Source organism: Pseudopodoces humilis, chromosome 15 (genome assembly GCF_049639895.1).
Source record: "Pseudopodoces humilis isolate 2021_Gansu_Grassland_sample_001 chromosome 15, ASM4963989v1, whole genome shotgun sequence".
Taxonomy (NCBI): domain Eukaryota; kingdom Metazoa; phylum Chordata; class Aves; order Passeriformes; family Paridae; genus Pseudopodoces; species Pseudopodoces humilis.
The window spans coordinates 17,819,894-17,833,297 of record NC_142214.1 but is presented as its reverse complement, the minus strand read 5'-3'; the positions used below and the strand labels follow the sequence as shown (position 1 = coordinate 17,833,297).

Below are 13,404 nucleotides of genomic sequence, written 5' to 3'. Positions count from 1 at the left end.
TAACGTTGATAATGGCTTCAAAACATTTTGCAATATGATTTGTTATTTATAGAACAGCCCTGAGCTGGAAGAGGCTGGGATATATGCCAATATACCATATTCTAACACTTCTTAGAACTTCAAAGGATTACATGGACATTTAACTTTCTGCCAAATATCAGAAAAATTAAATTGCATACTGACACTAAATGTTTTCCATCCCTGTTTTTACATGAAGACTTTTTTTTCTTTTTTTCCTTGATTTGACTGGTTCCAAGACCTGGCTCTGATATTGTCTGATACCAATGGAATCTTCAGGTTAATTATAGGGTAGAAATACTTTCTTAATCAGTTTTCATTTGCTGCATTGAATTAGCATGTAATGAGGAAGGGTAAATGTGACAGCAGGGTGTAATTTATTTGTACTATTCTATGTACATCTCTGCTGTGTTTCATCTTTTGAATAGACACCAAACCAAACTATTCCAGCCTTCCCAGATACCCAGCTTGGGTAGCTAACTCTGAAATCTGCTGTTTCTCTGTTAGCTGTGATGCCAGGCTGCTCTGAAGATGCTATTTGCCAAGTGAGGAGATACCATCCATTCCTAAAGGACCAAAAAATGACCTTAATGACCTAAATATTCCTTTCAAAAGAGGTGTGGGACACAGAAGACCTTTTCCCATACCTTTATGTGCTAAGCCTTAGCAGAGAGCCCATGGCTGCTGTGTCCAGCCAGCTTGCAGAAGAGAATTGGGAATAACTGTTCAAATCCCACCCACCCCCACTGCTGGATATCCACAAAAAGTTAACCTCTCTGCCTGTTTGTAGGCATTTTAAGACCCATCTTCAAATCAAGTTAACAGGCTGAGGCCATGATGTTCATGTAATAAAGAACAGTTTGGAAATGTCAGAAGGAATCCGAGGTCATGCTGAAATGCCTTTGTATCATGTCTCATCTCATTCATACAGAGGGATAGTTTGAAATATCAACCTGCTTTTTGCTGAGCCCTTGAAAAAGTTGGGAGCTTGTGTATTGGACCTTCAGATTGAAACAGAAAGTCTCTGCAATCTTGTCTGTCAGTGTGATTGCTATTGGTACCATTTCCTTTTCAATGGTACCAGAATTATCTTAGGAGCCCGGAACGTGCTGGTTCTGGTGTTAGCTGTGTTATTCTGAGTGCAGTTTTGCCTTTTTATGCATGCTAAATGAGCGGAGACAAATGTTAAAAGGACAATTATTCCTTGATGTTAAATATCTTTGACTCCATTCTCTGTGCCACATCATTATGCCAGAGCAGTTCCATTTTACAGACCCAGAGCAGTTTCATTTTACAGACCCAGAACAGTTCTGTTTTAGACCCAGAACAGTTCTATTTTACAGACCCAGAGCAGTTTCATTTTACAGACCCAGAACAGTTCTATTTTAGACCCAGAACAGTTCTATTTTACAGACCCAGAGCGGTTTCATTTTACAGACCCAGAACAGTTCCATTTTACAGACCCAGAACAGTTTTATTTTGCAGACCCAGAACAGTTCCATTTTACAGACCCAGAACTGTTTTATTTTACAGAACCAGAACAGTTTTATTTTACAGACCCAGAGCAGTTCCATTTTACAGAACCAGAGCAGTTCCATTTTACAGAACCAGCTCTTTTGTGTTACCTGTTCACATTTGGCTGCACTTTGCTCAGAAAATGCTTCTGCTTTTACAGTTACATTACAAACCCAGTTAATGTTGTAATTGATGCACTCAACTGTACCCAGTGTTTCAGCTGTAATTAAGGCCTCTGCTTTAGCAACTCTCCTAAAATTGCCATGACAAATTAACTAATAAGAAAATTAATACGAAGAAAGCCTTTTGGTTCTGGGCTGCTGGCACTGGTTTTTTTTAGATTACATGTGAAGGAAAGCATCCAATACTCCACTGCTTCTCTTCTTCCCTTCCTTATCCCTCCCTCCCTCCCATTGTTCCTGGAATGTGCAGTGTTTATAATGTGCAGTCATATTAAGGAGGAAGAAGAACAAAAGTAATTGGAAATTTACACCTGCAACCTGCTCAGATCTGAACCCCTTTAAATGTTGAAAGAGAAGGAGGTTGTGTATGAACTCATGGATATAAGGAACCCACAGACTGTGAACTCAAAAGTAAAACAAATTTTTAAAAATCCTAATTTTTCCTAGGCTAAGAACAGCCAACATACCCAAAGCCTCTAAAGAAAACCTGGTCCCACATCTCTCACCATCAGGGGGTCATAATGTAGTAGGCAGAATTCATAAAAAAGCATCATTAAACCTTCATCTCTGCCCTAATCAAGTCAGCTCCTGACTGTGAGTCTGACAGCTGCTGAGATGTCAGGGGTTAAAAGTCCTTTTTGTGCCACTACCTGGTTAGGATTTACCTGTGAAGGGTGAGAATCAGTGAGTGTGTAGGAATCCAGAAATGGAGAGACATTTCTCTGTTTGTCCTATTCTCCAAAAAGGTATTAATCCTATTTGTCACTGACAGAAAGGCTTCCAAATATCCCTGGGTAAACCAGGATTTATAAAAAAATTAAGTAGAAAGTAGTAGAATGTTTAGTATGTCACTGAAGTCAAAAATACAGATTTTAGAGGGTTTAATACATGGAATAATGATGGAAGAAAAAAGGTGTAGTTTTTAGCTCTCCTTCCTTCTACTCCATGATTCTGCAGTTTTTAAGAGCACAAAGAGTGATTGGTTGAAAGTCAGTCGCAGTTTTAGTTACATAAGGAGATATAAAAACCTTATTTGTTAAAATATAAAAACAATACACGTGTCTATAGTTAATTGGGTAAAACATAGATATAAAGATAAAACAACCGCGTAGTTTGTGGCCATTTTGTGCCATCAAAGCCCAAAGTGTGCCAGGTTGTAGTGACTTGAACTTGTGCAGAAAGACATGCCAGGTTTTGTGATAACATCCTAATAAACACGAGAAACAAGGTCCTGAAGAGCTTTGGAGTTTTCTCCCTGACCTGGAGAACTGAGATAAGCAGAACTCCCCGTGAAGGAAGGAGTATCCCAAAAGAGCTCAGCTCAGAGACTGGGAACTCCAGGTGCGAGAAGTGCAGCAGAACCAAAGAGAGAAGAAGTTTCAGGTGTGACTTCGGGAGTTACCTCAGTCATTAGAACACAGCTCCCTTTTACAGCCCTGTTCTTCCTTCCTTTCTTTCTTGCAGTACAACGGTTCTCGGCCGAGGGAGGAGTGGGAGATGTGGCACCCGACTCTCATTGCTGAAGCCCTGTTTGCAATATCCAACATCCTGAGTTCCCTGCGTCTCATATCCCTGTTTACAGCCAACTCACACCTGGGACCCCTGCAGATTTCTCTGGGACGCATGCTGCTAGACATCCTCAAATTCCTTTTTATCTACTGCCTGGTGCTTCTGGCTTTTGCCAATGGACTGAACCAGCTTTATTTTTATTATGAGACCAGTGCCTCGGAGGAACCCAACAACTGCAAGGGGATCCGATGTGAGAAACAGAACAATGCCTTCTCCACGTAAGACATCCTCTCCTTTCTGCTTCTGAGGCTTGCCTGCCCCTGTCCCCTGTGTCCCCTGCCTTTGCTGCTGTCACTGCACTGACAGAGCCTTTATTTATTCATCTGCAAAGACCAGGTGAGGTGCTTGGCTCTGTAGGAAAGGTGGCAGGTAAGGGGGGCAGTCACAGAGACTGTCTCTGTCTGCTGTCACAGAGACTCCCACTTAGGTCTGCCAGGGGGACACCTTTTAGTTCTGGACCAAGGAGTTTCCCTACATGATCCTGCAACTTAAATCTTATTTTATGTCCAGGCACAGTTTCAGTATATTTGAGAAAGGAAGTGTGGTTCTAACACAGTTGTTTTGCCTAATTACTGAAGAAAGGAGGGGAACCTGAATAAAATGAAGGGAATAAGGGATAAACCTATTAAAAACAGGTATTAAGAAATAATTATATTAGATCATTATTATAAATTATTTTATATATTAATAAATATAATATAATATAGTATAACATAATATAACATAATATAACATAATATAACATAATATAACATAATATAATATGATATCTATTATTATTAAATTAATAATTATTAAATAAATACAAATATTTATTTATATTAATTTTATTAATAAATAATGTGACACAGCAACAACAACAATTTAACCTAGACCTAGATTTTAATGGACACACGATGTTGCAGGCTTCTCTGATTTCCCTGCAGACTAAAATCCCAGCAGAACCTTTTTTTTTTGCTGGGAATGCTGGTACTTTACTGAGCTGCTGGCATGGAAATTGCTGTGAGGACAGCTGGCAGAGCTGAAAGAGAGAGCACATGCTGAAAAATGACATGAATTGTCTTGCTGATGTATTTGTTTTAATTACTAATAGTAGAAATAATTATAATAATCAGCCCCCACCCGATTGTTCTTGCTGCTTGCACAGTACTTAACTCACAATGGCAGGAGAAATAAATAAAGCACGGTCTAGAAAAAGGCCCACGCCCTGCAAACAAGCAAAACAAAACTGTTGTCCACCACTTTATGCTAAATTAAATAAAACTTGTCATGATGCCCAATAATTCTCCACCCTCTGTCAGCTGAAGGCTTGGGGTTAAGAAAGGATTTGGGATGTATTTGCACCGTTATCAAAAACAGATGATGGCTCAGGCCACATGACTTGGTTGGGAGAGGAAAGGTTCCAGCATTGTCCTGTGGGCTCTCTCCTAAAAGAAACATGGAATTTTCATGGGATAGAGCCCATCCTTCAAGAGCTTGGTGACCTGGTAGCCCAGACATGTGCCAGTGCATTTCCCACTGCAGGGCAGGAACACCACAGCCTGGAGGAATTTTCTCATGAAACCCATCTCTGTCTGGGGGAAGTGAACTGACCTGCACTGTGCTAATGAGAAACAGAATTAAAGATTTCAGGCTTTTTTTCCTCTGTTTCAGTCGCCTCACATGGCCCAGAAATGTGTCGTGCTGCCCTTGCAAAGGGATTAAATAACAAATACTATTCCTTGATCTGTGTCCACACTGATGCAGCAGCCAGAGGGAGGAAGGTCTGGCAAGCACTGTGTGTGTGTTTAGGGATAAATTCTACCTCAGGAAGGGTCAAGCCTACAAAATCCAGTACCAAATCCTGCCTTTCTCTGGAGCTATGGTGAGCAGACGTGTTCAGTTCTGCATTCTGGGCCTGCCACCACTGCAAACCTGTATTTTTACAGATTTCATTGTGTCAGGTAAGTGGAGAAAACAACAGCAGGATTTGGCTGGAGAAAAAGACCACTGGGCCAGCAGGAAAAAAAAAACAAAGCAACAAACCAACCATTCTGAAGTCTGTAAGAAGATGTAATGGCTTGGGAGCTAAAAATGAGACAAGGAGCACTTAGCAGAAAGTGTGTAGATCAGCCTAAATACAAACCACAATTTCTGCCACCCTAACATTCATTTAAACCCCCTGCCAAGGGAATATAGCACAGAAAGGAAATTGAGGGGGCTCAGCCTTTGTGGCAGAGGTTTGTGTAAAACAAAATCACAGTGGGAGGGGATCCATTAGGAGTGAGGTCTCCTGGCAGGGGACAGAACACTCTGCAGGTACTTTTTGTTTGAGGCTCGCTTAAGAAATTTATTTAATGCGTTCTTAAAAGTTTAAATGGTCGTTATTAACACCCCCAGCACAAGCTGACATTTGGCTGGGGAGCAGATGCACAGTGTGGGGCAGTGGCTGGGAAGGAGCAGCTGCAGATCCAAATATTGGAATTGGGGGGGAAGCAAACGGGGCTGGAGCCAGTCCAGCCAGAGCTGGGGACCCTGACTTTGCTCGTGGTTCATTCCTCACCTCGAGGAATAAATCTGAAAAGCTTTGGATCAGTGCTCTTGGATTCCCACCAGCATTCCTGGGCTCACACAATGAGCTCTAATTCTTCAGGGGGAGCAGAGAGGATGCCCCTGGTGTGTGTGCAGCTTGTGTCGAGTGTGACACCTATTTACTGCCACATTACTCTCCTATTGCTCTCAAAGGGTGGGTTTTAACATTTTCCTGGTGAGGAAATTTTCTGCATTGCTCGCACAGATCATGGAAAAGTAATATTCCTTGGTGACAGCAAGGAGGGGAAGTCATGAATAATTTAAGGTTTTCTGCTTTGGCCTTGCCATCCCTCAGAAAGCAGAGTGCCTGCTGCTTAGGCAGATGATTGGAAAATATGTTCATAGCTGTGATGCTGGAGACTGAAGGAGGGAGAGCAGAGTGAGGAAGAGGAGGAAGGGGTGGAGGAAGCCACACCTGCTGTGTCCTTCTCTCTGGAGGAGAGCTGCCATTCCCCCTGGGTCCAGCTTCCTGTGGCAGAGGGGCAATTTGCTCTTCCCCAAGCTGCCATGAAGAGTGCTGGAGTTTTGAAAATTCTTCTGTTTGATTAGGATTCAGAATACACTCAGCAGAACACGAGAGCCTCTCAATTTCCAAAATTCTATTTCTATACAGCCGCTTCTCCAAGGCAGTGGGAGCCCTCCCCAAAAAACATGGACTGTGAAAAGAGGCTGTGGAGATGTCCTGTCATCAAACACTGAGCACACAGCACCTGAAGCTGCTGTGCAGAGCTGCAGGAGCCACTTGGTGTCTTCCTCAAGGGCACTACATGCCCACATGTGAATGTGTTGGCCTTAGTCTGAGCCCAAATGACACCAGTTCATCCAGAACCATACCCTGATCACTTCTAGAACTGATTGCAGTTTAATGATGAGAACCTCTATCTCCTTTGAGCCAAAGCAATATTTCTGCTGTTAATAGTAAAAATATTATAAATATTTTAAAAGACAGTTAGCACTCCACCACTTCTAGCAAAGAAATGCTTGGTATTCTTTGGTTAATCCTTATTTTACTCCCTCTGTTATTTAATAAGCCTAACAAACAGCCTGGGCTTTGGGAGAAAGATTTTTTGCTTTAAAGCATCTTTATGATTTTGGCCAGTGAAAAACATGAGCTACATCCACAAAGTATAAACTAAATCCACATATAAGGCATGAGGATACATGTGAGCAAATGCCTGGAGATGATGGGAGAACAAATTCCTGGTATGTCAAGTAAAGCATCTGAATTATTCATATTGGTTTCTCTAGTAGCTTCATTTGAAAACATCTGCTGACCTCAGGCCAAAATGGAAACTCCTAAACAGGCATATAAATGTCATTTTTGGATGATATAAATGCCATATTTTGGAAAGCCAAAACAAAGATGCCCAAATAGAGCAATTATTTAGATTGCTGATTAGGCAGCTGACGTGGCTGTGAAAGGTCACTTGTCTGTGGCTGAAGCAAAGAGAGACCAGGGATGATCTCATCAGCTCCGTGGGGTCGGGTCTAGTTCATCTATGGAAGGAAGCCTTCAAAAGAAGAGAAACTCTGGAGCTGAATTAATGTGATGATTCTCTTTCATCTGAGTCATTACTGAGCGGTGGCTGCAGGTTCTGCCAGGGACTCTGCCCGTGGTGGGTGGGAGCTGCTGCACCAACCACTCAGAGCCACCAGCATTTTGGGCAGGTGCTCTGCAAACACAGCAGGATTTTTGGGCAGGTGTATTCCAAACAGAACAGAATTTTGGGCAGGTGTATTCCAAATAGAGCAGTGTTTTGGGCAGGTGCACTGCAAACACAGCAGGATTTTTGGGCAGGTGCACTGCAAACACAGCAGGATTTTTGGGCAGGAGCACTGCAAACACAGCAGGATTTTTGGGCAGGTGTATTCAAAACAAGGCAGAATTTTGGGCAGGTGTATTCCAAACAGAGCAGTGTTTTAGGCAGGTACATTGTGAGCACAGCAGTGTTTTGGGCAGGTGCTCTGCAAACACAACAGCATTTTGGGCAGGTGCATTCCAAACAGGGCAGAGTTTTGGGCAGGTGCTCTGCAAACACAGCAGTGGTTTTGGGCAGGTGTATTCCAAACAGAGCAGAGTTTTGTGCAGGTATATTCCAAACAGAGCAGAATTTTGGGCAGGTATATTCCAAATAGAGCAGTGTTTTAGGCAGGTACATTGCAAGCACAGTAGGATTTTGGGCAGGTGCACTGCAAGCAGAGCAGGATTTTGGGAAGGTGTGTTCAAAACAGGGCAGAGTTTTGGGCAGGTGTATTCCAAACTGGGAAGAGTTTGGGGCAGGTGCATTGCAGGCACAGCAGGATTTTGGGCAGGTGCACTGCAAACAGAGCAGAATTTTGGGCAGGTGTTTTCCAAACAGGGCAGGGTTTTGGGCAGGTGCACTACAGGCACAGAAGAATTTTGGGCAGGTGCACTGCAAGCAGAGCAGGATTTTTGGGCAGGTGTATTCAAAACAGAGCAGAGTTTTGGGCAGGTGCTCTGCAAACACAACAGCATTTTGGGCAGGTGTATTCCAAACAGGGCAGAGTTTTGTGCAGGTAGATCCCAAATAGAGCAGAGTTTTGGGCAGGTACACTGCAGGCACAGCAGGATTTTGTGCAGGTGTATTCCAAACAGGGCAGAGTTTTGGGCAGGTGTATTCCAAACAGGGCAGAGTTTTGGGCAGGTGCACTGCAAACAGCAGCTGAAGCAATTGCAAACTCTCAGCCTGCATCAGAGCAAAAGGTGAAGGTGGCTGTGATTTCTGCCATCTCCCACCTCGTGGTGCCTTGTTGTGCACTGTTCAGCTGCTGCAGTCATGCTGTACTCGGGGATGGGTTCCCTGAGCATTTATCCTGCAGACACATTAATGATGCAGGCACTGATTAACCAGGAGAGTTTATAGATAGCAGCACTATCGCAGCATGGCAATTTTAATTAAATAGAATATATGGTGACTGTTCTTTGCATGTGTGAAGAGTGGGAAAGGGAGCCTTGGGTTCCTCAGGGCAGTTGTGCTCGCTGCGTCTCACAAGGACAGACAGCAAATGCTCTCACATGCATTGGCTGCTGGGTCACTGGCTGAGCACAGGGTGTCTCCAGGAATGGATAAAAGGCCATGCTGTGTGGCTGCTCTCTGGTGTCTCCCAATATCTGTGTATTCCCTTAGTGAAGATCATTTTCCACCCCCCAGCTAAAAATCTAAAAATCAGTATTTTTCCTCCTGTGTGAAGTTCCCACTGTCTTCTTCAGTACTTGTCTTTCCTACCATCACAGGAGTCTGCTGCTCCATAAAGGACAGCTAACATCATAGGATTACAAAAAAAAAAAAAAGCACAGAAATTTACTGCCAGGGTATAGCTGGTTGAACTCTTAAGTGTGTAACCTGTTGCTGCATTCCCCTTTTCCCTGTGTGTGGAGACTTGTGGGTTAAAAGAAACAGAAACATTTCTGCTTTCCTTTACTGGCTTTTACAAATAATCTTGCCAAAAATGATGGCTGTAAGGCATGGTTTTAGGTGTACATGTTTTGAGCTAAGATGATTTTACTTTATATATTTTTCTATGAAGTAATAATATACTTATAATATATATATATTTTATAAATTGTGTAAATTGTATAGATTTGTATAATTTTGTATAAATATAATACTATATTAAATATAACATTGTGTACATTTGCAGGCTTTTTGAGACCCTCCAGTCACTCTTCTGGTCTGTGTTTGGGCTGCTCAATCTCTACGTCACCAACGTGAAAGCCAGACACGAATTCACGGAATTTGTTGGGGCCACGATGTTCGGGACCTACAACGTCATCTCCCTCGTTGTGCTGCTGAACATGCTGATAGCCATGATGAACAACTCCTACCAGCTCATTGCTGTGAGTTCCCTCCTTCTCTCCTTGCTGTTATTCCTCCCCGTGTTCGAGTGGGTCCCCTCTGGCATGCTGGAGTCTGCTGCCCCCAGTTTGTGCCAGCAGGTAGCTGGGATTTCTGCTCACCAGCCTGAATCATGCCTGCGGAGGAGGTTCTGCTCTGTCTGTGATGCTTTTTAGCTGGAAAAGGCTCATGGGCTGTGATCTGCCCCTGTCTCCTCCTGTGGAGTAACCTTGCTGACCACCTCGGGTGTGTAAAGGGAAAGCTTCCCACTGCTTTTTGGTGTTTGGTTTTAACTCGGGGGGTGGGTGTTGTGGTGTATTTTTTTTATCCTATTTCTGTTTTCTCATGTGGAGCCGTGTGTGTCAGGAGCCCAGCCCTGCAATTTCTTTTTCCCACAGTCTTCCCACTTGAAATTAGATCGTGTCCATCTGTAACACCGGAGTCTCCTGGCTGTAAAACCATAATCTGAGATTCCTGAGTAATCCCAGTGAAGGATGGATCTGAGCTGAGGCAGCTTGGGGCTCTAGAGCCGTTATCAAACCAAACTTTCATTTCACTTTTCAGAACTGGTTTCTCCGCTGTAATCTCATTCTGTGTACCCAAAAACCAATCTGTACCTTGATGATTAAATTTGTCAACAGACTGAAAGCTAAAGCAGCGTGGCTCTGCATTTTAAAGGCTCTTAGGGTCAGGAACAGCGTGGAAGGAAGCAAAATCTTGTGTGCACAGTACTTCAGATAAAGCAGTGGGCACTCACTCCCCATGGCCACTAACATGATGGGTTTGGAGACAGTGAGGTGATGAACTGCTGCATCATCTGGGAACAGAACAGGAGTGAGGGGAGTTGTTTGTGTCCTTGGCTGGTCCCTTGGTGCAGAGTAGAGGCTTCCTCAGCTTTGGGTGACTCTTGGTTTATTCTAGAAGATAAACCAGCGCAAAAACAGAACCAGCAGCAGTTCTCCTACTATTTCCACTTCCACATTCCTGGACAAGTCGCTGGGAAATGTGTGCATGAGCTCCTTTCCTGGCTAAAGCAGAGAGGGGAGTATTGAGTTGTTTTCTTGAACAGGTTCCACAATTGTTGATTATCTGCTGATTCAAGTGGCTCCTAAATTCACTTGGTCAAGCAGAGCAGACCCGTCAAATTGCTGATTCTTTTGGACATCTGATCTTTATCATGGTAAAAAGTATGAGAAAAACTGGACCACTGACCTTCCAGATGAGCAGAAAAGCAGTTTATCACAAAGGCATCGATGCTTTATCAGTCTGTTTCAATGCTTCAAGTGCTTTCTCTTTGTTCACTGCTACTCCTCACAATCCAGGGAGACTGGAATGGGGGACAGAAAACAAAGATTCTCTCTTTGGCCATTTTCTCCAATTCCCTTTCCTTTATTGTCATCGAATAGGCTTGTCACTAAGACAAAGCCCAAGCCTAAGACTGGCATAAGAATAGCAGTATTTGCTATTCACTGGGCCACAAACCACTCATCATTCTTTCCCCTGAATAATTCCAGTGATGCAATGACACATTACACACAATCCCACATGAATTAGAGGGGACCCATCATAACAATTAAGTGAAGTGAGCGCTCCAGAGAGCGCTGTTGTGTTCGTGGTTTTGTGTCTGGAGCAGCTGGGAGCAGCCCCATCAGAAAATCTCGATAGACCCGGGGGTAGAGGACTGAACTCTGCAGATAACCGAGGGAAAACTCGGGAAAATGGCTGGAAATGCTACAGGAGACTTGGCTGTCACTAAAACTGTCTGCCTGCAGTCGATTCCGAGAGCAGTGACATTTCCTGCGAAGGCAAGATGCAGTCACTTCCAATCTTTTTTCCCGTGCATTTGGGTTTGGAAGCTGCATTTCTGCATGCCTTCTCTCCGGGAAAAAATTCCCTTCATGTGTCTTCTAAGGGCAAACATCAATTAATCTCTCCCCCGAAGAAAACAAGCCGTTAATAAACGCTGAGCTTTATAAATGTGGGTCGTTAATTAACCTCCCCTAATCAGGTTCACCCCCTGCTGAATCCCAGCGGACTGGGTGCTAGACTGGGCATTTCTTCCTCCTGGGGTTTGTATGATGTGGGATACCCGGGGAATGACAGCATTCCAGGGGGGAAGGAGGGGAAAGGAGTCCTTGAGGTGGGGTGGAGATCTTCTTCTTCATCAAGAAATCCACGAGCATCGCTGCAGAGCGATAAAACAGAGGGGAGTGAGATGAGAGCGCATCTGACTCCCCTGCAGTGGAGCGGTGAGGACATCTTCATTAATCCCGTTTGTTAATGAGCCCCAGGCACTGCTGCAATGCAAACTCCCCTCCTCTCCTGCAGGGACAAATATAATGCATTTGTAGCAGTTATTCTTCAGCTCAGCTTTCCTCCCAGACTCAGATGTGAGTTTGTGCTGCGAGGTTTGGGAAGGGAGAGTCTGAGCTGTCCTTCCTTCTTTGTCTCCCCAGGCTGGGGATGAGGGCTGCCTGCTGAATTTGGCTCTGCAGGCACACAGCATGAAAACACCACTGTCTGTGGAAGGCAGAGCAAAGAGAAAAACCTCTGCTTCAAGTGCTTCTTGACTCAGAGAAGGGAGAACTTTTCTGCCATAATTTTGTTGGGTTTTTTTTTTTCCCTCAGCTATTTCAGACTTCAATAAATACATACTTCCAGGAGTGCCCTGAAGCAGTTTCAATATCGATTATTTTCAGGCAGGCCATTTTTCTCTTTTGCCAAACCATAGTCTGGTTATGGCAGACACCATCTTTCACCAAGAAAGCAAACAAAATCCAGATGCAATCCCCCAAATTTCCATCCATTTTGTGCCCTTTCAATATGGGAAGATCAGAATGTTTTATACAAGCAGCACAGGATGCCCTGGGATGTTATGCACCGCCAGCTCCCTCATCTCAATACTTTCCCAGACGTCACCCGAGGATGGGAAGAGGAATTTGTCACAATCACGAGAGGAAGGACAAGGGAAGGATGTGAGTGTGGCCAGGTGGCTGCATCATTTGTAAGTGCCAGAAAGTAACTGAGTGGGTGGTGAGGACACTTCATGGGCTGTTTCCCATCAGAGCCACTTGGCTGCACCTGAAGTCATCCAATCCTCCTGCCAGGAGCTAATTTTTATCCAAAATAAGCGGGGTAAGTTGGTGTTCCCCCTGGCACAGAGGGTCCTGGGGGTGCCCTCGGGTGCAGGTATGCACTGCAGGGAATTCACGTGTATTTGCTAAAAGCTTGTTCCTTGTGGCCACACCCCTGATATTCTGGGGAATCAGGCAAGAATTAATCACTGGAACTGCACCAGCAGCTCTGACTGCAGCAGCAGGAGCAATATCAGTGGAGGAACAGCAACCCAGGGCTGTGCGGGAGAGTTGGGGTGATAAATTGTGCACAGCAGCTCTGCGGCACGACCCACCCACCGCTGGCACATTAAACAGAGATGTGAGCCCTCGCAGCTTTCAGATGTTCCAGGATAAAAATACAAGGATGCTTAATGCCTCAGGGATTTCTTACACCAGAGTGAGCCTGAGAAAAATTCCCTCTGGCTCCAGGTGTGAAGGTGTTGCGGCCTCGAGTGTGTCCGTGTGTGATGTTGGGGTAATGGCTTGGCTCCAGCAGCGAGTGTAAAGTTGTAAAATCGGTCTGGATATTGCATTTTGTGTCCTCCTGTTGGTTGGAATGTCTGTTATTTCAAGGTA

The 13,404-nt window shown here is 44.2% G+C and overlaps 1 protein-coding gene across 2 annotated transcripts in view; it reads left to right on the top strand.

The window, feature by feature from the left end:
- Positions 1-13,404, top strand: part of TRPC5 (transient receptor potential cation channel subfamily C member 5) — a 67,643-nt gene that overhangs the window by 37,936 nt on the left and 16,303 nt on the right. For both annotated transcript variants that reach the window (XM_005527407.3, XM_088062567.1), the window contains 2 exons: positions 3,180-3,502; positions 9,519-9,714. In XM_005527407.3, coding sequence (XP_005527464.1) covers positions 3,180-3,502; positions 9,519-9,714 — 519 coding nt within the window. The remainder of the gene's footprint in view (positions 1-3,179; positions 3,503-9,518; positions 9,715-13,404) is intronic.